This window comes from Anolis carolinensis, chromosome 2, assembly GCF_035594765.1.
Source record: "Anolis carolinensis isolate JA03-04 chromosome 2, rAnoCar3.1.pri, whole genome shotgun sequence".
Classification (NCBI taxonomy): Eukaryota; Metazoa; Chordata; class Lepidosauria; order Squamata; family Dactyloidae; genus Anolis; species Anolis carolinensis.
In genome coordinates, this window is record NC_085842.1 from 170,111,761 (window position 1) to 170,134,402 (window position 22,642).

At 41.5% G+C, this 22,642-nt stretch overlaps 1 protein-coding gene across 1 annotated transcript in view; it reads left to right on the forward strand.

The window, feature by feature from the left end:
• ppp1r1a (protein phosphatase 1 regulatory inhibitor subunit 1A) overlaps positions 1-22,642 on the forward strand; it is a 185,286-nt gene that overhangs the window by 9,955 nt on the left and 152,689 nt on the right. Inside the window, exon 2 of the mRNA XM_062971066.1 lies at positions 6,860-6,955. Coding sequence (XP_062827136.1) covers positions 6,953-6,955 — 3 coding nt within the window. The 5' untranslated portion in view covers positions 6,860-6,952. The remainder of the gene's footprint in view (positions 1-6,859; positions 6,956-22,642) is intronic.

Sequence of the window (22,642 nt, forward strand, 5' to 3'; positions counted from 1 at the left end):
GTTGCAACTGTGATTAATGTGACCCTCAATGTTATTCTTCTCATGACATATATAGTCAGCAACCAACAGAATAGCCAGGAATAGGTCTAGGTCATAAGGAATATATTTCTCCGAATGGATGCTATACAGTACATTTCAAAGCTGTGATTCTACAAGTGCCTTACAATGAGAGGGGCGGGGGGAGAGAGAGATGATATTTTCTGTGACACATGAGAATAGTTTCTTCACACTTTCACTGATCTAAAAAAATTGGCTTGGATCCTGTTGCTATAGTAAATAGCATAGAACCATGGAATCAATGGAACTTGAATATTAATTTAGCTAATTACAGATTCATTCTTGTAGAACTAACAATAGAATTTAGGCTACAGGTAGAAATCCTGTGGTCGTTCAGATGCTGATAGATTGCAAACCCCATAAGACCATGCTAGCATATTCACTGGAGATGAATCCTGAGAGTTAGATTCAACGAGATCAACTCGCACCTCTACACCAAACACCCTGCTTTAAACTATGAATGTAAGAACAATTTTTGTGTGCCTGCAAAAAAAAAAAAGTACTTGAAGAGATTTTTGGCACCTTTGAGGCCCCATCTACATTACCATATACAGTAGAGTCTCACTTATCCAACACTCACTTATCCAACGTTCTGGATTATCCAACGCATTTTTGTAGTCAATGTTTTCAATATATCATGATATTTTGGTGCTAAATTCATAAATATAGTAATTGCTACATAGCATTACTGCGTATTGAACTACTTTTTCTGCCAAATTTGTTGTCTAACATGATGTTTTGGTGCTTCATTTGTAAAATCATAACCTAATTTGATGTTTAATAGGCTTTTCCTTAATGCCTCCTTATTATCCAACATATTCGCTTATCCAACATTCTGCCGGCCCGTTTATGTTGGATAAGTGAGACTCTACTGTAATCCAGTTTCTGAGAGTCCTTCCAGATACCCTGTTTTCCTGAAAATAAGACATCCCCTGAAAATAAGACCTAGTAGAGGTTTTGCTGAATTGCTAAATATAAGGCCTCCCCTGAAAGTAAGACATAGCAAAGTTTTTGTTTGGAAGCATGTCCGCGAAACAGAATGTCAGCGCATGCAGGATCAGTAAATGTATGTACCATAGATTGTTGTACATGGAAATAATGGTAGTAATAATAAATTCTTGATAGGGTTCATAGTTTGATTGGTTATTCTGGTTTGTGATGACAACTACTGTACAGTATATAATAAATGTTGTTGTTTTTTTGTTCAACAATAAATGTGAATTCTTCTTCATGGACAAATAAGACATCCCCCAAAAATAAGACCTAGCACATCTTTGGGAGCAAAAATTAATATAATACACTGTCGTATTTTCAGGGAAACACGGTAGGCCCAAAATGTGGAATGCCTCAGGTAAACCCGAATTAATCTGGAATAAACTGGGATTTCCTAGTTTACTCTAGATTAATAAATACCTGGAAAGTTCCAGACCTTGATGTAAGGTCTGGATCTTTCCAAATGTGGGCCCTGTTTGTGGCGGGTTATGTAAAATAAAATAAAGATATGTAAACGGAAGCTTTATCGCCATCTTTAAATCATGATAAAGTCTGCTGTGTCATAAGGCTGTCACATAGGTTTGAATAAAACAATAACAGTATCTTTATTCAGGTTCAAGAGTTCAAACACATACACAGGGCAACACTATGTAACAGTCATTTAAATATGTAACAGTCCTTTTAAATAGGCCTCATTCCTTCTTTAAATAGTCAAACTTTGGAGAGCACGACAGCCATTACATTCCTGACTAAAAATCGAGTCAGCTCCTTTTCCTCCACTCTCCAGAAGAGAAGACAAACTGAAAATGTCAGTTGAAAAAACCGTTGGTCTGCCTCTGCCAAGCCAGAGGGAGCAACCAATCAGAATGCTGGCTAGCTCAACCAAGCAGCTGTCGCCATAGCAACCCTTTCCAGTGAACTCATCACAATATGGAGTCTTTATTTCATATTCCCTCACACTGTTGAGATTGACTCCCAGACCATTTATGTTATCTCAGGGGTCAATACCCATTCTGATCCCGGTTCTTTGGGTCCCTGGAGCCAAGGAAGAAGGGGGGAGGCACCCCCACCCTCCGCTCCCAGCCCCCCATTTGCCCCCATAACTTATGTGAGGGGTCTGGCTGCATGCTCAGGTCCCTCTGGCGAAAGCTCCTGTTGCATGAAAATGGTGCGTCAGGAGGTTCAGGGAATCGGGAGTTCCTTACCCCCCCCCCCCAACCTCCCAACACATCATTTTCACGTGTCAGGAGATTTTGCCAGAGAGGCCTGAGCATGCAGACTCCTCACATACATTTTGGAGGTAAATGGGGAGCTGGGGGCTGGCTCCATGCCCTCCTGGGTCAACCTCTGGTCACCTCCCAGGGAAAACCCGGGGTTTGGGGCCTCAATCCTGGGAAAAACTAGGATAAAATATCACAGTTCCTCTCAAGTTTGAAACCTGTCTGGAAGGGCCCTGAATCCAGATTATCTGATTTGAACTGGATTATATGGCAGTGTAGATCCAGCATGAAGCATAGACTACATATTTCTTTTTTTTTTTCTCAATGAGTTTCAAAGTGGTTGCAAGAACCCTTTACGTACTGATCCAGACTAAGGGTGCATCTACACCAGGGGTCCCCAAACTAAGGCCCGGGGGCCGGATGCGGCCCTCCAAGGTCATTTACCTGCCCCCTGCCCTCAGTTTTACAATATAATATTTTATATCAGTTTTAATAATATATTGTAAAGGTAAAGGCTTCCCCTGACGTTAAGTCCAGTCATGTCTGACTCTGGGGTGTGGTGCTCATCTCCATATATTGTATATACATATAATATTGATAAAAATATTATAATGTTATACAATATAATTCTAATAATAATACCATATAATAATATTAATTATATTTTATATGTTACATATAATATTACAGTATAGTGGTATAGTTCAATATCGTAATATAGAATGCTAATATTGCGCTATGCTAATAATATAATATCAATAGCTATTGATGAGTAAATGACAAAGTTGACATGGCCTGACTTAAGGATGAAGCACGAGGATCTCGGACGAAAGGAATTAATTATATATACGTTTTTAAGGTTTTTATAATGTGTTTTAACAATGTTATTAATGAATCTATTTATATTGTTTTGTTTTTATGATTTCATTTTGGGCATTAAATTTTGTCAATTTTTGTAAGCTGCCCTGAGTCCCCTCGGGTGAGAAGGGCGTGGTATAAATGTTGTAAATAAATAAATAAATAAATATAATATATTGTATGTACATACAGCTGCTCTGAGTCCCCTTCGGGGTGAGAAGGGTGGGATATAAATGTAGTAAATAAATGTAGGGAATAATTAATTAATAAATTATAGACTTAGGCTTGCCCAAAGTCTGAAATGACTTGAAGGCACACAACAACAACAACAATCCTAATTCACTTGACTATCTCATTGGCCAGTAGCAGGCCCACACTTTCCATTGAAATCCTGATAGGTTTATGTTGGTTAAAATTGTTTTCATTTTTAAACATTGTATTGTTCTTTCATTGTTGTTGTTGTTTTGCATTGCAAATAAGACAGGAATTTGTTCGATTTTTTTCCCAAATGATAATTCGGCGCCTCAACAGTCTGAATGATTGTGGACCGGCCCTCTGCTTTAAAAGTCTGAGGACCCCTGATCTACACTGTAGAATTAATGCAGTTTAACACAATTTTATCTATTGCTCAATGCTATGGAATCATGAAACTTGTAATTTTACAAGGCCATTGCAGTTAAAGTGGTGTTAAACTGCATTAATTCAATAGCATACATTCACCCTTACAAGGCTATATCTTTTAATTCTCCCAGCATGGGAAAATTGTGTTTCTTTTGCCTAGCATGGCACTTAATATTAGGTATTTAATATTATCCTCATTTTTGTATGAAACTTGCCTGCAATATTATGCTCTGTCTTGACACAGGAAAAAAGCAAGCTACCAAGCTTCCATAATGAAGCATTCTTTGTTTCACAACCTGAACAGTTCTTTCCCCTGTTTACCCTGGATGACATTCAACCTTTTCATACCACTTGGATGAAAACCTGGATTTGAAACGTTACTTTTTAACTTTTTTTAAATCTTTATTTCCATACTAATGAGTTCTGGAATCAGGGCCGGCCCAACATAGAGGCCACGTGAGGCTGCCGCGTCGGGCGCAGGCCCGGGGGGGGCGCCATCAGGCGCCCTGGCCCCGCCTCCCACGCTGCGTGAGAGGCGGGGTCAGGGTGAGCTGCACGGGAGGCTCCCGCGCAGCTCAGCCTCGCCGGCCTGGCCTTTTCCAGGGGGCCAGACTGCAGCAAAGGTCCTTGCAGGCCGCGATCACGGCCTGCAAGGACCTTTGCTGCAGTCTGGCCCCCTGGAAAAGGCCAGAGCGCGCTGGAAGGGAGGCAAGGCCCCGTCTGGGCGGAGCCTCGCCTCCCGGCCTGCGCGCCCTGGCCCCGCCTCTCACGTTGCGTGAGAGGCGGGGCCAGGATGAGCTGCGAGGGAGGCGCGGCCAGGGTTGTCCCCGCCTTCCTCACAGCTCAGCCTCGCCGGCCTGGCCTTTTCCAGGGGGCCAGACTGCAGCAAAGGCCCTTGCAGGCCGCAATCGCGGCCTGCAAGGACCTTTGCTGCAGTCTAGCCCCCTGGAAAAGGCCAGAGCGCGCTGGAAGGGAGGCAAGGCCCCGTCTGGGCGGAGCCTCGCCTCCTGGCCTGCGCGCCCTGGCCCCGCCTCTCACGCTGCGTGAGAGGCGGGGCCAGGGCGTGGGAGGCGGGGCCCGCCGGCGGGGCGCAGGAGGCGGGGGGGGCGCAATTTCCCCTCCCCGCTTTATATAAAAAAATATGTCCGGCCGGCCCTGTCTGGAATATGTATGTGATACCTCTCCCACTATATTTCATCTTCTCAACAGCCCCGTGAGAAAAACCAATTTGAGAAAGAACAACTGGCCCAAAATCAACAATGTCATTCATGGCTCATGGCTCTCCTACTTCTCGGTTTACTGTACTTACAACCCATTTTTTGTTAAACCAGTGGTTCTCAAACTGTGGGTCCCCAGATGTTTTGGCCTTCAACTCCTAGAAATCTTAACAGGTGGTAAACTGGCTGGGATTTCTGGGAGTTGTGGGCCAAAACACCTGGGGACCCACAGGTTGAGAACCACTGTGTTAGACTATGACCTACCACTGAATAATCTTCAAGTGATCAGATGCAATTTAAAAGACAATGCATAGTCTTCATCCAGTTTATGAGTAGCCCTGGTCAAGATTATATGATCATACTACAAGTAAGAAAGTAACACTGCCAAGTCCACACTATTCTGCACTGAATATTTGGTTGGCATATGGATCATAGTTGTGAAAAAACAGTGATAAAATGTCTTCTTATCCTGCGGCTGGAATATATTGGATGAGATTTACTTTGATTTTTAGTGGAATAGATACGCCTATCTTGCTAAAAAAATCTATTGGATGACATTGATTTTAATTTAGATATTGAGATTATGGAATGAAGAAATTAAAACAGAAACAATTAGCTACATAGACAAGCTAGTGTTTATTCAGATGAAAAAAGAATATATTGATGTCTACCTAATATGTTCATGTTATTTTCATTAGTTGGTGTTCAGTATTGCAGTTTCAGACTTGTTACCTAGAGTATTTGAAAACACAGACAAAGTTTAAAAACTTGGCATTATAGTAAATGTTCTTTGACCAGTGGCTGACCACTTGGAGTGCCTCTGGTGTTGCTATAAGAAGGTTCTCCGTTGTGTGTGTGGCAGGGCTCAGACTGCATTGTAATCGGTGGTCTGTGGTTTGCTCTTCTCCACACTCGCATGTCATGGACTCCACTTTGTAGCCCCATATCTTAAGGTTGGCTCTGCAGCTTGTGGTGCCAGAGCGCAGTCTTCTGTGTGCCCAGGAGGAAGTCTCTCATCCGGCGTCAACCACTGATTGAGGTTCCGGATTTTACCCTGCCACTTTTGGGCTCTCGCTTGCCGGCGTGTTCCTGCGAGTATCTCTGTAGATCTTAGAAAACTATTTACTTAAGGCATTGGCGTGCTTGCTGATATCCAAACAGGGAATGGGCCAAATATGTCAATGCCTTGGTCCTTTCATTGCTGGCTGCTACTTCCTGGCAGACATCAGGTGGTGCAGTGCAGGCTAAATAGTTTAATTTCTCCAGTGGTATGGAGTGCAGACATCCTGTGTTAATGGGGGACCTGAGAAAAGCCACCTCGCAGGATTGTGACATATCCGGGCGTCCCCTGGGCAACGTCTTTGTAGACAGCTGATTCTCTCACAACCAGAAGCGATTTGCAGCATGCAACCAAACAAATAATTCAGTTTATCAAAGCAGATAATCCACATTATCTGTCTTGAACTGTATTATATGAGGCTACATTGCCATATAATCCATTTCAAAGCAGAAAATCTGGATTGTATATGGCAGTGTAGAAGGACCCATAGATAAACCCCAGAGAGGCAAAGGGGGTCATCAAGCAAAGGAAATCTATTGAGCTGTGACTGGTGGGACAGAATGGAAACATCCTCCTCTTTGGTGGCCCATTTTTCTTGTAAAATAGACCTTTGCCCGATCCAGCTGCTGGCTCTGAAGGTTGCCTGGGGATTGAAGATGGGATACATCAAATAGTAACACAGGCATAATTTGGTAGGTGATGTAGATTATTGGCATTTTGCTTTAATGCTGCCAAATAAGGAAATGTTATGAATTTCCCCAGGGGAAAAAGGCACAGTTGCCATTATTCTTAGAAACATTGTTCTGAAATGTCCATGTGCTGATTCTTTCCAGGGAATGAAGCTGAAGCACAACTGCAGGAGGATGGCATTGTGAATATTGCCACTGGAAGAAAAGGAGGTGCTTTCCCCAAGCAATTATATACTGATGGTATGTCGCCTTATTGTTGTTCCATTTCTGATAACAGGCTAAATGGATGTGAGGTTCAGAGGAAAGGTATCATGTTGAGATGAAAGAGTCAGCCTGGGAGCTGCAAAAGCATTTAAGTGCAATTTGAAAAATAAGATTTATTCCACATGTTAGACCTCTTTTGCAGTTTCTATTCTTCATCCCTTCCATGATTCTCATGCAATTAGATTCAAAAAATTACAGATTGGGTATACTAATTTTGCACTTTAGGGGGCTCAACGTAGGCAAACAGTCATTAAAAGCCCAAACTCGCTGGGCTCAAAGATTAATTTGAATGTGAATGAAATGTGTTTGCATGAATGTCTGTGATTTCCATTGAGATATTTCTTCAGAAGTAGTACATAATGAATTAGACATTATTTTTCTCTATACCCATGTCATTTTATTGAAATCCACATATTTGTTTAGTGATTTCTCTGTGTATCTTGCTATTCCATTCAAAATTGCATTCAAGGTAGATAGCAGCAGTAAAACACAGAAAAGTAGAAAATGAAAATAAGGTAATTAAAAACACAGCGATAATAGAGAAATAAAAAACACTCCCCAATTAAACAGCCTTTAGCACATATATCAACCTTAAAGCCTGAATCATGGTAGAATACAAACATATTTAATTGATGATGAATGGGTGATAAAAAAAAACCCAGCTGATCCAACTTTCCTTGATGAAGAGTTCAAGATCCAGACAGCAATCACTAAGAAGCACACACACACTTTTTTTCTTGACAAATGTGCTTCTGATGGTCTCAGACAAAAAAAAAAAAAAAAGGAAAAAAGAGGATACACAGCAACTGATTCAAAATGCAGGAAAAGAGATTTCATCTAAATAATAGGTTTGTGCATTTTGAATGAATCATTATCCATTTCAGCTTGCTGGATATCGGAAGCCCCCCATATTCGTTTTCACTCATCTTCCAAAAACGGGCACATTGCTGAATAGTCGGTTTTGTTCTGCAACTAAAAAAAGGAACTCTTTTTGGTCCGTTTGCAACAATGGGCAACATTTGAGGCTCCTCTTTCCCCTGGGAGCTTTTCCTTTCTTCCCTTCAGAGGAACCTGGGTGTCAGCAACGGGATTAAGAAAATACCCCATACAACCCATTATGGAAGGGGGGGGGGGAACTTCCCACAGGCTCCCCTTCCATATCCTTCATTAAGACCTGGATTTAAAAAAGCATCAGATTAAAGATAAAGATACCACTCTTTCTGGAACCTTTCCCTTCTGTTTGTAGAAGGAAGAGACTGGGTTTAATGCTTCTTAAAGCTGTTTTTACTCTAGAGAGGCAGACACATGCGCTTTCTCTTCTAGCAGCAGCAGCATGCCACACAGCTTTCCAAGGCATTTTAAGGCGGCCCAGGGAAGGAAGAGCAATGTTCAGTAGAGCTATCCTCCCTGCGCTGCCTTAAAAATCCCCTCTCTTGCCTGAAATCTCCTTTCTGTTTGGGTTTTGCTTCCTTAAAGCTGTTTGGACTTTCTACTCTAGAGGAGAGGTAGGGTTCTCTTTTTGTTTGCTAGGATTACTATTTATTATTATTATTATTATTATTTTATTATGACACAGAAAACAAGATAGATATGCTGGATTTCATATCACAAAATCACAAGTCGAACACTTCCCAAGTGTCTAGGACTGTGTGATGTATTTTCGGATGATGCAAGTAGACCCCAGCAGGGTGGCCTTTTGCAGTTGGCAGATCGTAATTTTGTCAATGTCTATTGTTTCCAAATGCCAGCTGAGATCTTTTGGCATGGCACCCAGTGTGCCAATCACCACCGGGACCACCTGTACTGGTTTTCTGCCAGAGTCTTTGAAGTTCAATCTTGAGGTCCTGATGGTGGCTGAGATTTTCCTGTTGTTTTTCGTCAATGCGACTGTCACCTGGGATGGCAACATCAATGATCCAAACCTTTTTCTTTTCCACAACTGTGATGTCTGGTGTGTTGTGTTATTATTATTATTTTCTTTTAGAATCATTTTCTGAAGGAGAGGAAGGGAAGGAGAAAAAGAATCCAAAAGGGTGACTCTCCAAGCCATCAAATGCACGCACATGTGCGTACCACCCACCATCTCTCAGGTCCTCAACTCCCAATCAGTCCCACTAAATAAAAAGAATCAGAAATATAAAGAAAAAATAAAAAAGATTCAACTGTGATGCCAAATAGGGCCCTTTTCAGATAGAAATCTGTGACAGCTGGGCCCTTGCTGTTATGGATAGTAGACCAAACCAATCCGGGCTCAAGTCTACTAAATATTAGGAGGAACTTCCTCATGGTAGACTTGGCCTGTGGTGACTCTGGACTTGTTACTGGACTATCTGGAGGGGAGGAGTCCATCTCAACTGGCCTTTTTCTTTTATTTTGACATCAGGAGTAGAGGGGAGAGACATATCCAAGCCAGGAGGTGCTTAGTGATTTGCTTTTGCCTGACCCTGGAGAGAAAAGCAATATTCTGCCTTCTCCTGTCTTCTCCTCCTGCAGAGTTAATTAACTGCAAACTATTTGGCATTTGGAACTATAGGTTTGTAGCAACTAAAGTAAAAGAGGAAAATGGGAAGATTAGAGAGAAACTCAGACATATAACAAAGGAAAAATGGGACAACATGAGACTAATCATAATGTCCCTTCTTTGGTATCACGAAAAGCTGGTGCTACTTGATGCAGTAACTCATGACTTCACCACCATGGAGTTCATCCTGTACCAGATAGTATTGTAGCTAAAATGCCCACAAATCTGACAAAATCAGCCATTGAAAAAAGCAGCAAAAAACTCTATATGCTTGTAGTGCATGTAGACCAGTGGTTCCCAACCTTTTTTTTTACCAGAGACCACTTGACCAGGGACCACTCTCCAACGTTAGTATCAAAAGGGTTACAAATCAGTTTTTGGTCAACTTTAGTTTCAGTTTGATTATTTGGGGTACTAATTCAGAAAATTGCTTTGGACAGACCATATCAGCTCTAGTTTCTAATACAGAACATATATCATCCAGTAGTCTCCATCTGCTTGCCCACAGAAAACCATATTTAATAATATAGAGCGGATGTGGTCTATACAATGCAATTTTCTGAATCATCACCCCAAATAACAGCCCTAAAAACGAAGACACCAAGAAAAATTTTTTTGTTGGGCTGTGCTATTATCTGTAGTAGTAACAATGAGGCCACAGACCATATTTTAGTTCTTGTGAACTACTGGTTCACGGACCACAGGTTGGGAACCACTGGTGTAGACAAACCCAAGGGTTGTAATAACAACTCTAATGGGGGTATATGCACACTACACATTTCAAAAAAATAAATTAGCATGGACTTTTACCCTTCTGAGTGTATTAGTATGGTACTTATAAGCCAGGCTATGAAAAGTGTTTCTTTCTGGAGTACATACATGTTAAAAATGAAGAAGGTAAATTAGGATTGAGTATTAGCCTGATAAGTATATGGATAGAGTGCATGTAAGCTGGACTGATAAAAATGTTTTCACAGTTAATATCTCACTACAAGATTTTCTTTTTAAAAATACGTTTTGCTGAAACATGGCAGAAAATTTTGTCATTTTGGTGTCTCTGCCTCTGATGGTGCCACCCGGTTTAGTCTGTACTCACTGTTATCCCTCTCGTAACACTACTGTATCCCTGTATAAAATAAATATTTGGAGGAAATGAAGGAGTGTACAAAAGTATGCTTCCACTGAATGACACAAAATGTATATTGTTCTATGTAATGCAATCTCAGTAGAGTTGCATGAAAGCAAATCCCACAGAATTTAATTTACCCAGAATTAGTTACAAATCGAACACAGCTTTGAGTTTCAGCATTTCATATTTATACCCCTTACTGCTGGGCTACCTATTTAGACAACCAGGATATTTTTTTAGTTTAAAATTCAGATATTATAAAAATTGAGCATTGGAAGTCTATACATGTTTACTCAGAAATGAGTCCTACTGTGTTCAGTAGGACTTTTACTCAGCAAAATCGCTGATTAAAATTAGCATCAATATAATTTAAGCAAGCTATTAAACATCTTCGCCCAAGATGAGACTCTGAAAAATGTATATCATTTATCCATTATTAATTTGTTTATTAATATTTAGCAATACTTCATCCATCCCTTTAAAATATATATATGGCACATATTTCATGAGTGCACCACAACATAAATATTTAGAATGTTTTAAAGCTGTACAGTTTAATACCCAACAATACATGTGTTGTTCCTTCAAACTATCTAAATCCAGCTTTCATAACATTTCTAATCAGTTGAATTAATTGATAGATTATCTGGCACATCATTATATAATCTTAGGTCTAACCTTTGTAACCTAAAAAGTTTCATTAAATACCCTATTTTTTATTTGCCTGTCTTTCATATATTCAAATATCATTAACCATTTTAACAAGAATTCCATATTTTTGTTAATAAAAAATTGAATGGGGCTATTCATAAACATATTAATTATTACCATTCAGTAAATTGTCCATATCCATAGATTCTGTATTCGTGGCTTCTATTTATTTATTGACTATATTTATACCCTGCTCTTCTCACCCTGAAGGGGACTCAGAGCAGTTTAAAATTATGGCAAAATGTAATGCCGCATTATACATACAAATACACAAATATAACATTTCGAATTATAAAACAGTTAAAACATATAGATACAATAAAATGTATTTAAAATATAGTGCCTAGTCTCATAATCATTATTGAGGCTGGATTCCATATTGCCCTTTACACTACTCCTGAATGCTGTGCACAGTGCCAGGTCTTTAGCTTTTTTCTGAAGACCAAGAGGGAAGGGGCCAGTCTGTCACTGGGGAGGGAGTTCCACAGACAAGGGGCCACCACTGAGAAGGCCCTGTCTCTTGTTTACACCAATCGCACTTGCTAAAGAAGTGTGACCACAAAAAGGGCCTCCCCAGCAGATCTTAACACACTAACTGGCTCATAGAGAGAGATACATTTGGACAGGTAAGTTGGGCCAAAACCGTTTGCAGGTATGGGCAAACCCAGGCCTGGGGGCAGGATGCAGCCCTTTGGGCTCTTTTCCCAGGCTCTCATCTCTTTCACCATCCTATCCTTCCTTCTCGCTTTCCTTCCTACCTCCGTCCCTCCCTTCCCTCCTTCTTTCTCCCTTCCTCCATTCCTTTCTATCCTTTTGTCCTTCCTTCCTTTTCTCTTTCCTTCCTCCTTCTCTTCCTTCCTTCCATCGTACCCTTTTGTCCTTCCTCCTTTCCTCCTGGGGGATGTTTAGCTGAGAGAAGAGAAGGTAGAGAGGGAACATGAGAACCATGTTTCAAGATTTTAAAGGATGTCCCATAGAGGAGGAGGGAGGGGGCAAACTGACATTTTGCCGCTCTAGAGACCAGGTTACATGGGAGCAATGGGTTCAAATGGCAGGGAAAGAGATTTGACTGAAAAGGTTAGGAAGAACTTCCTGAAGAGTGGCATAGGCTACCACGGAGTGTGGTGGAGTCTCCTTCTCTGGAGGCTTTTCTGCAGACACTATCTATTGGGAGTACATTGACTGTGCCTTCCTGCATGGCAGGTGGTTGGACTAGATGGCCCTTGGGGATCTCTTCCAACTCTAGGATTCTAGGATTATATATTTCATCCATCATCTCATCCTGATGAAGGCCAATCCTTTTGGGGATCCGAATGTTTCCCATCTTTCTTTCACTTTCTGTCTCCAAAAAGGGAGGAGGAAGGGGAGGAAAGGGCAGGGAGGGGATTTAGGGAGAATCCCTCTCTCCTGGCCCATCATGTGGCCCTCAAGTTAGAAAGTTTGCCTATACCTGGTTTAGGGCTTTATAGGCCAAAGCCAACACTTTGAATTGGGCCCAGTAGCAGACTGGCAGCCAGAGGAGCTGACACAGTGGAGAGATTGTGTGTTCCATGTACGCCACTCCAGTAAGGAATCTGGCTGCTGCCCATTGGACTTCTTGGAGCTTCTGGACAGTCTTCAATGGCAGCCCCATGTAAAGTATGTTGCAGTAGTCTATTCGAGATGTAATGAGAGCATGGACTACCATGGCCAAGTCTGGCTTCTCAAGGTATGGGAGCAGCTGGCGCACAAGTTTTAATTCTACAGTCTATGGCTTGAAAATATTCCCTCCCAAAATTGAAAAAGTTTGCCTTGATTTTGCCATTTTATATAAGGGACGTCATTGTATTACTTCATAGTATATAATGGGACTTGAGCATCCATGGATTTTTGTGGGATGTTATCACATTATTATGAGCTCTGGGGAGTGAATGACAATTTAACGCAGGTGTTGGGCACCTTCAGCCCTCTCTCCATGTTGCTAGACTATATTTCATAAAACTTTCTGATGGTAAGACCTGTTTGCAAGAAACTGGCTCAGAATGTGGTGGAGTCTCATTCTCTGGAGGTTTTTAAATAGAGATTGAATGACCATCTGTCTGGAGTGCTTCTTACATGGCCCTGGTAGTCTCTCCCAACTCTATTAATCATGCCACCTGGTGATGATGGAAGTTCTTGTAAATTAACATCTCAAAGAAAGGGCTATATGTTTCTTCAGCTGGAAGACTGTGTTTCTATGCCTACTTTCTCAGAGATAAAGCTCACAGAAAACAAAGAGACAATTTCTCAAAGCTGAGATTCTCTTGTGGGATTGTAGAAAAATAACCCTTGTCTGTGCTTTCTCATTTTCTATTGCTCTCACTGCGAAAGTTTTTTTTAACTTGACAGCTTTTGGAAGGAGTTCCTTGGAGAAAAGATTGTCACAGTCGAAAGTACATCTGAATTTTAAAGGGAAAACCCAGGAGCAGATGCCAGCAGAATTTGAGTTTTCCTGTGTGCTGATCAAGCTATTTTCTTGGAAAAATCCACATGGATTTTAGTTTCTTTGCCAAAGATGCATTTTAAGGAAAAAGAAAGGGGCACTTATCAACATAGCTGTCCTAAACATTGTAGCTTCATTCTCTGTAGGTGCACATTTTGCATTCTGATCTCTCACGAGTTCATAATAGAAACATCTTTAAATAACTGTCAAGAGCAGGGATCCTCTGATGAATGCAGTCATTTGAATGTGTAAAAACAACCCTTTTGAAATGAGTCACCATCAGTCTTTAACTCCCTGACGTATATCCCGCAACATTCCAAAACTGGACCAAGATGGGAGCCATTAGGGAACAATGAGTCTTGATAAAAAGGGCCAGCAGTAGGATTGCATGAAGTCCGTGCGAGAGGGGTGGAACAGAGTTTTGCCAAGTTCCTCTGATAGACCAGAACTTCCAGAATTACCTTACCAGTTTTAGTACACAGTGGGTGGGGATTTCCAGGAATTGTAATCCAAATTTTAAAAAATTGTTACACTACTGAGCTCTGGGCAGAGTATTATTCATTCTCTTTATTCTACTAAGTGGAGCCCCCAATGGCGCAATGGGTTAAACTCTTGCATCAGCAGGACTGCTGACTGAAAGGTCGGCGGTTTGAATCTGGGTAGTGGGTGAGCTCCCATCTGTCAGCTTCAGCTTCCCATGTGGGGACATGAGAGAAGCCTCCCACAGGATAGTAAAACATCCAGGCATCCCCTAGGCAATATCCTTGCAGACAGCCAATTCTCTGACACCAGAAGTGACTTGCAGTTTCTCAAGTCATAGAATCATAGAATCATAGAATCGTAGAGTTGGAAGAGACCTCATCGGCCATCCAGTCCAACCCCCTGCAAGCAGCAGGAAAATCTGAATCAAGGCACCCTGACAGATGGCCATCCAGCCTCTGCTTAAAAGCCTCCAAGAAAGGAGCCTCCACCACACTCTGGGGCAGAGAGTTCCACTGCCAAACAGCTCTCACAGTGAGGAAGTTCTTCCTGATGTTCAGGTGGAATCTCCTTTCCTGTAGTTTGAAGCCATTGTTCTGCATCCTAGTCTCCAGGGCAGCAAAGAACAACCTTGCTCCCTCCTCCCTATGACTTCCCCTCACATATTTGTATATGGCTATCATGTCTCCTCTCAGCCTTCTCTTCTGCAGGCTAAACATGCCCAGCTCTTTAAGCTGCTCCTCATAGGACTTGTTCTCCAGACTCTTAATCATTTTATTCACCCTCCTCTGAATGCGTTCCAGCTTGTCAACATCTCCCTTCAACTGCGGTGCCCAGAATTGGACACAGCGTTTCAGGTATAGTCTGACCAAGGCAGAATAGAGGGGTAGCATGACTTCCCTGGATCTAGACGCTATAACCCTATTTATGCAGGCCAAAATCCCATCGGCTTTTTTCGCCGTCGCATCACATTGTAGGCTCATGTTTAACTTGTTGTGCACAAGGACTCCAAGATCTTTTTCACACGTACTGCTGTTGCTCCTGACATGAAGAAAAAATTCTACTAAATGTTCATGTTGTACTGGAAAACCTTCAGAGTCCACAAATTACATGGAGTCCTTCCAAACATATGACTTCTAGCACTAAGACCAATTGCTAATTGCAAGCAGGATAGGCCTACTGACTCAGTTGGATTTACATAACCATGTCAACTTGTCGTCCAGCAACTGATTAAATGCCCAGCGTGGCACTACCTTTCCATGGTAATAGGGAAGTTAGAATCATCCATGCCATGCTAGTTGCTACAGTTTTAACATATGGTTGTGAAAGCTGGACATTTAAGAAAGCTGATAGGAAGAAAAACAACTCATTTGAAAAATGGCTCTGAAGGAGATTTCTATGAGTAACATGAAGTGATTAAAAAACAAATAATTAGATCCTAAAGCAAATTATGCTTGAGCAATGCCTATGACTAAACTGAGGCTGTAGTTAGCCCACTGTACCCACAAGGAATTGGTTCTACCCCCCCCACACACACACACACACAGAGATACCAAAATCCACAGATGCTCTAGTCCCATTATGTATAAAATGGCCAACAAAGTGTGAGCCAAAATAACCTCCTGCCAATCACTCCAGCAATTACAAATATTGTGAACCGAAGGAGAGTTGGCAAGATCGTGCTACTGAAAACCATGCCTTCTCTTTGCAATGCAACTGTGTTTTCATCAAATTGCAGTTGGTTGAATCTGTGGATCCAGAGCCCAAATGTGGAGGTCCAACTGTATTGTACTTTGGAAACATGAGAACACGAATCATTGATAATGCTTGGTAAAAGGGAAGACAGGAAGAAAAGAGGAAGCTGCAGCTGTAGATAGACTCTGTTCTCTATACAATTTATGATCTATTTATGATCTATGTCCCCATTCATGCTCTTCTCTTGATACCTGTAGCATAAAGAAAGATTATGACAATGCAGATTCAGTATTGTTCATATTGCCACACATCACTTCCTTTTTTAAATGGAGATAGTTCACACTTTGAATGCCCAGTCATAAAGCATACAGTAAAGATGTGCAAAAAAGGCAAACAAGGTATGAGTCTTTTTAAAAATTTCCCACAGTGGCTATCTATAAAGTTTCTCTAGTGCTATCCTGGCTTTTCTTTTCTTTTTTGCTTCTTTATGCACAGTGCATGTGTGTGTGTAAGCAATTATTTTTTGGCATGATTTCCCAACTTCAGGACTGCAATAATGGACTGCAATGTTGAGTGATTTCAGCTCTGCAGGAACCATGGGTTCAGGAGCTCGGTGTGTCAAGCCCCCAAAGGACTGAATAAGACAGACAGGATGAAGTCAAAGAAAAGATGAAAGCCAAAAGAGGATGTCAGCAGATTCTGCACTCCAAAGACTGACATAACTCTATTGAAACATACAGAAATATTTCAGGACCTTGATAGCAGTTCGAAACAAAGGATTTCTGCTGCCCTGAGTGTCAATTATTCCAGATTGTGGCAGGCTAGGATCTGCAGACTGGTTTATTTGTTTCTTATTTATTTATTTTATATATATGCCACTTTTCTCAACCCCTGGAGGGACTCAAAGCGGTTCACCACAAAGTAATAACAAAATTCAATGCCTCACAAAATATAAAATACAACACATAATTTAAAAAGCATATACAGTAGAGTCTCACTTATCCAACACTCGCTTATCCAATGTTCTGGATTATCCAACGCATTTTTGTAGTCAATGTGTTTAATACATGGTGATATTTTGTTCTAAATTTGTAAATACAGTAATTACTACATAGCATTACTGCATATTGAACTACTTTTTCTGTCAAATTTGTTGTATAACATGACGTTTTGGTGCTTAATTTGTAAAATCATAACCTAATTTGATGTTTAATAGGCTTTTCCTTAATCCCTCCTTATTATCCAACATATTCGCTTATCTAACGTTCTGCCGGCCCGTTTATGTTAGATAAGTGAGACTCTACTGTAACAATAGATTAAAACACATAAACTATAAAACATCAAATTTAGACAACCTTAAACATAGAACATTGGACATTGAAACAATCCCGAAGTTATCATGGTTGACTTCATCTCACCCTCCAAATGCTTGCTTTAAAAGCCACATTTTAAGTAGTTTCCTAAATGTCAAGAGGGAGGGGGCCAATCTGATCTCATTGGGGAGAGAGTTTTACAGCCACCATGGAGAAGGCCCTGTTTCTTGTTCCCACCAGTCACTCCTGCAAAGATGGTGGGACTGAGACAAGCACCTCCTCAGCTGATCTTAATGCCCTAGCTGGCTCATAAAGGGAGATACATTCGGATAGGTAAGCTGGACTGGAACCATCTCGGGAATTATAAACTAGAGCCAGCACTTTGAATTGTGCTTGTTAGCAATCCCGCAGCCAGTGGAGCTGGCTGAACAGGAGGTTGTGTGCTCCCTATGAGTCACTCCAGTTAGAAACTTGGCTGCTGCCCATTGGACTACTTGAAGCCTCTGAACAGTCTTCAAAGGCAACCCCACGTAGAGCATGTTGCAATAGTCTATTCCATTGTGGCCGAATCTGACTTCCCAAGGTACGGGTGCAGCTGGCACACAAGTTTTAATTGTGCAAATGCTCCCCTGGCCACTGTTGAAACCTGAGTCTAGGAGAACTCCCAAGCTGTGAACCTACATCTTCAGGGGGAGTGTAACTTCATCCAGCACAGACTGTAACCCTATACCCTGTTTGGCCTTACGACTAACCAGGAGTGCCTCTGTCTTGTCTGGATTCAATTTCAATTTGTTTGTCCTCATCCAGACCATCACAGCTGCTAAGTACCAGTTTAGGACCTGAAAAAGCCTCCTTAGCAGCAGGTGGAAAGGAGTAATAGAGTTGAACATCTGTGTACAGATGACATCAAACTCCAAAACTCTGGAGGATCTCTCCCAGTGGCTTCATGTAAATGGTTGTCTGGGATGTGCTGTCATTGTTGCCAAATGATCTCTGGGTTTGGAGGGAAATTTAATTATTAGAAATATACTCATAACCTGTTAGGATTATGATACCAATATGATTAGATATTGGTGCAGAGTAGCAAAAACACAGAAGGCTAGGGGTTTATGTGAGCAGAGGTGAGAAAAAGCAAAATAGCCAGCCTCCCTTTCCCTTTAAAGAGTCATGCGCATAAAATAAGCATCAGAGACATCAAAAGTAAAATAGTAAAAATATGTTTAATGCTTCTTAAAGCTGTTTTTACGCTAGAGGAGAGGCAGACACCCGTGCTTAGCACCAGCAGCATGCCACACAGCTTTCCAAGGCATTTTAAGGCGGCCTAGGGAAGGAAGAGCAATGTTCAATAGAGCTATCTTCCCTGCGCTGCCTTAAAAATCCCCTCTCTTGCCTGAAATCTCCTTTCTGTTTGGGGTTTTGCTTCCTTAAAAATATGCTTACTCACAATCTTGTATGATGATGGTCATACAGGTAAAAACATCTTAGTTCCAAAAAGAATACAGTTCAGGATACTACATATTTCTTAACAAGTAGTAGCATCAGCATGGTATGGCATGATCAAGAAGCAGGAAGAGCAAAGAGCCAAAGATATAGAACAAAAGAAAGTCTCCCCTTTTATGTCCCAAATTCTAAAGGCATATGTCACTCCTGTAAGTCTCCAGGAAGTATACTCCCATTTCCCACATCACATGCAAAACCTCAAAATGGTGCCATCAACTCTGGAATGCAGCTTTGGCTTCAGGTTACTAAGCAACAACCAAAAACTACATAAACCACCCCACATTGAAAATGCATGCATGATTGCTAGATAACCCAATAAACTGTCATTGGTGTATTTGAATTTTAAGGCAGTTACTTTGGTGTGGGAAGGGAAAGAATGTGGGTAGGTTTGAGGCAGCGGGTGCTAGTGATGGTAGTTTCCCCAGCCTGGTTGAGGACAATGGTCCATGTTGGTGAAACAATGGGTGACAATGGGTGTTAGCCAGACTGAATGGATTCCCAAGAGAAGGACAAAGGATCATGGGAGTTGTAGTGTAACATTTAGAGGGTCAAAATCACAGTGGCTGGAGATGGTGGAGTGACAAGTCAATATAACTAAAGAGTACCAGGTTGGTTTGGGGGGGGTGCCCTAAGAAAGATTAAGTGTTTTCTGGCCCCTTAGATGTTGCTGGACTGCAACTCCCACAGTCATTCACCATGGGCTGTACTGCCACAGGATGATGGGAGGTGCAACATTTTTTTCAAGTTGTTTGTCTATGTGTTAAATATCTCTCTCCCCTGCCCCCCATGCATGTTCCTACTATTCTACACTCCCCTCACAAAAGGTGCCATTCTGCTGCAGCTTTGGTGTCTTTCCCAGTCTTTCCTCTATGGCTATGCACTGTGTAACTTTCCCAGATATACTTGTCAAACTTCATTGTTTTTAATGGTTGTTGCACCAGTTTGTATATACACATTTAGAAAGGAAAAAAAATGCATACTGCACCCTGCCAAAGTTGTAAACGTATCTTAAAATAACTGGCTTGTGAAAATAGCTGAAGGAGACCAGTGTGAATTAGCCTGAAGGTGGATCCTGTTGCGCTTTCTGGCCATTCAACGGGTGGAGAGTCAGTTTTTTTGCTGTACCAAGGGGGCATAACCCAGCTGATTTTATTATGTTAGAGGAAGGCTTGATAGCTTATATGTATCAGAGAGCATTGCCTCCATGGTCAATATTTTTTTAATTCAACCAGATATAGCACATGCAGTGAAATCCCATAAAACCTGATTGATCTGAACTGGGTTTTCCTTCCAAGTAGTGTCTGTTCTTGGGCAAGACACCTGATATGTGCTTTTCGCCTTATAGCTCTAAAGGAAAACCTACATAACACAACTTCAAGATGTCTGTAACAGGAGCCGCAATGGCGCAATGGGTTAAAACCTTGTGCCGGCTAGAGCTGCTAGACTGTTGACCTGAAGGTTGGGTTGCTGACCTGAAGGTTGCTGGTTCGAATCCGTAAAATGGGGTGAGCTCCCATCTGTCAGCTCTAGCTTGCAGGAACATGAGAGAAGCCTCCCAGCTCACACATCCAGGCATCCCCTGGGCAATGTCTCTGTAGACGGCCAATTCTCTCACACCAGAAGCAACTTGCAGTATGCTCTCAAATTGCTTCTAACATGATAAGATGTCTGTAACCTTATGGAAGCCTCATGAATTTCACATGTATGTAAGGATGTATGAATACTCAGCAGGGGTTTGGCCAGATCTTTTCTCTGAAATATAGAAAACATCATCTGATGGCAATCTCTCATCCAAATACTAACTAGGATTGGCCCTTCTTAGCTTCCAAGATCAGATGTGATTTGGTGCCTTCCGGTATAGGCTGTATACAGCCGCTAATGCCCTGTTAATGTTAATGCTAAAGGAGTGCAAGTTACATTGTGGAAGCTAAGCATGTTTAGCTTCCAAGATCAGACAGGATCTAGTAGTGTCTTGAGGAGAAGCAGAATAGTTGCCAACTAGAAAGTGGGTCAGGCAAGGCTGCATCTTATCCTGTTATCTGTTTAACTGGTATGCTGAACGTGTCCTCCATAAAACTGGATTAGATGCAGTGGAAAGCAATGTGAAAACCAGAGGAAGAAACATCAACAGTTTAGAACAGGGGTCCCCAAACTATGGCCCGGGGGCCACAGGTGGCCCATTGAAGCCATTTATCCGGCCCCCATGGCACAAAGGCTGAAGGGGGTTGGGCTAAATGGTCCAAGGGGTCTCTTCCAACCCTCTTTTATTATTATTATTATTATTATTATTATTATAAATAATGTTTTATTGATTAGCCCATCGGCCGTATCAAAATATTTAACACATAGACATACATACAACATACAACCCGCAGTACAAAAGAAGTTAAAATAAACAGGCTGTTAACAAGATCCCATTCAGGTCAAATATCTGCATCACCTCCACAGTTTACCCCAATTGATTCCAAATATGCAATCCTCAGCTGTGTTGTTTTGAACAGGAAAAGGGCTTATTTTAGGATTCTGGCCGGCCAACAAAAATGAAGTTTTAATATGTGGGACCCAGTGTGTTTTGGTCTCTTTCTTATACAATTCACAGCTGAACAGTACATGTGCGATATCCTCCACCTCTGATGCTCTACAAATACAAATTATTATTATTATTATTATTATTATTATTATTATTATTATTATTATTATTAACATTGAGGCTGGGATGCTATCCGTCAGGGGTGCTTTGCTTGTGCTTTTGGTCCACAAAGGCAGAAAGGAGTTGGGCTAATTATTATTATTGTTATTATTATTATTATTATTACTCGGTGGCCACCTGGCCAACTATAGTCCGGCCCTCCAACAGTATGAGGGATCGTGAACTGGCCCCCATTTTGAAAAGTTTGGGGACCCCTGGTTTAGAACATGCAAACAGCGCCATACTCCTAGCAGAAAACTGTGAAGGCTTTGGAATGATTCAGATCCTCTGATGATGCCAGCCACAGATGCAGGCAAAACGTCAGGAGAAAATTCTGCTAGAACACAGTCATACAGCCCAGAAACCACATAACACTCCTTTGGAATGCTTACTTAAGAAAGTAAAGGGAGAAAGTTCAGAGGCAGGTTTACAGCTGCACGAGAAGAAAACAAAAATCATGACCGTGGATTGTTCACATAACTTTACAGCAGATTGTTTGCATAACTCTAAAGTAGAGGTATAACTAAAGTTAGTATTTCCAATGTCTATATATGGTTGTGAGAAGCTGGACAGTGAAGAAAATTAATAGGATGAAAATCAACTGAGATGTGGTGCTGAAGAAGAGTCTGATAGATAGTGTGGACTGTGAAACAGGCCAACAAATGAGCTTTAAAGCAAAGCAAGCCTGTATTCTCCCTTGAAGTTAAGAAGATGAAACTGAAACCATGGTCCTTTGACCTTATCATGGGAAGAACAAGACTCACTAGTACAGATAATGATGCCTGGCAAAGTAGAAGGGAAAAGAGGAAGACGTCATTCCAGGATGGATTCAATCCAAGAATGCCCTGAATCTGCCAGAACTGAGCACAAGGTTGCTGTGAGTTTTCTGGGCTGTATGGCCATGTTCCAGAAGCATTATCTCCTGACATTTTGCCCATATCTATGGCAGGCATCCTCAGAGGTTGTGAGGTATAATGGAAACTAGGCAAGTGTGGTTTATATATTTGTGGAAGGTCCAGGGTCAAAGAAAGAACTCTTGTCTGTTGCAGGCAAGTGCGAATGTGGCAATTGATCATCTTGATTAGTAGTGAAAAGCCTTACAGCTTCAAAGCCTGGCTGATTCCTGCCGGGGCAATCCTTTGTTAGGAGGTGTTAGCTGGCCCT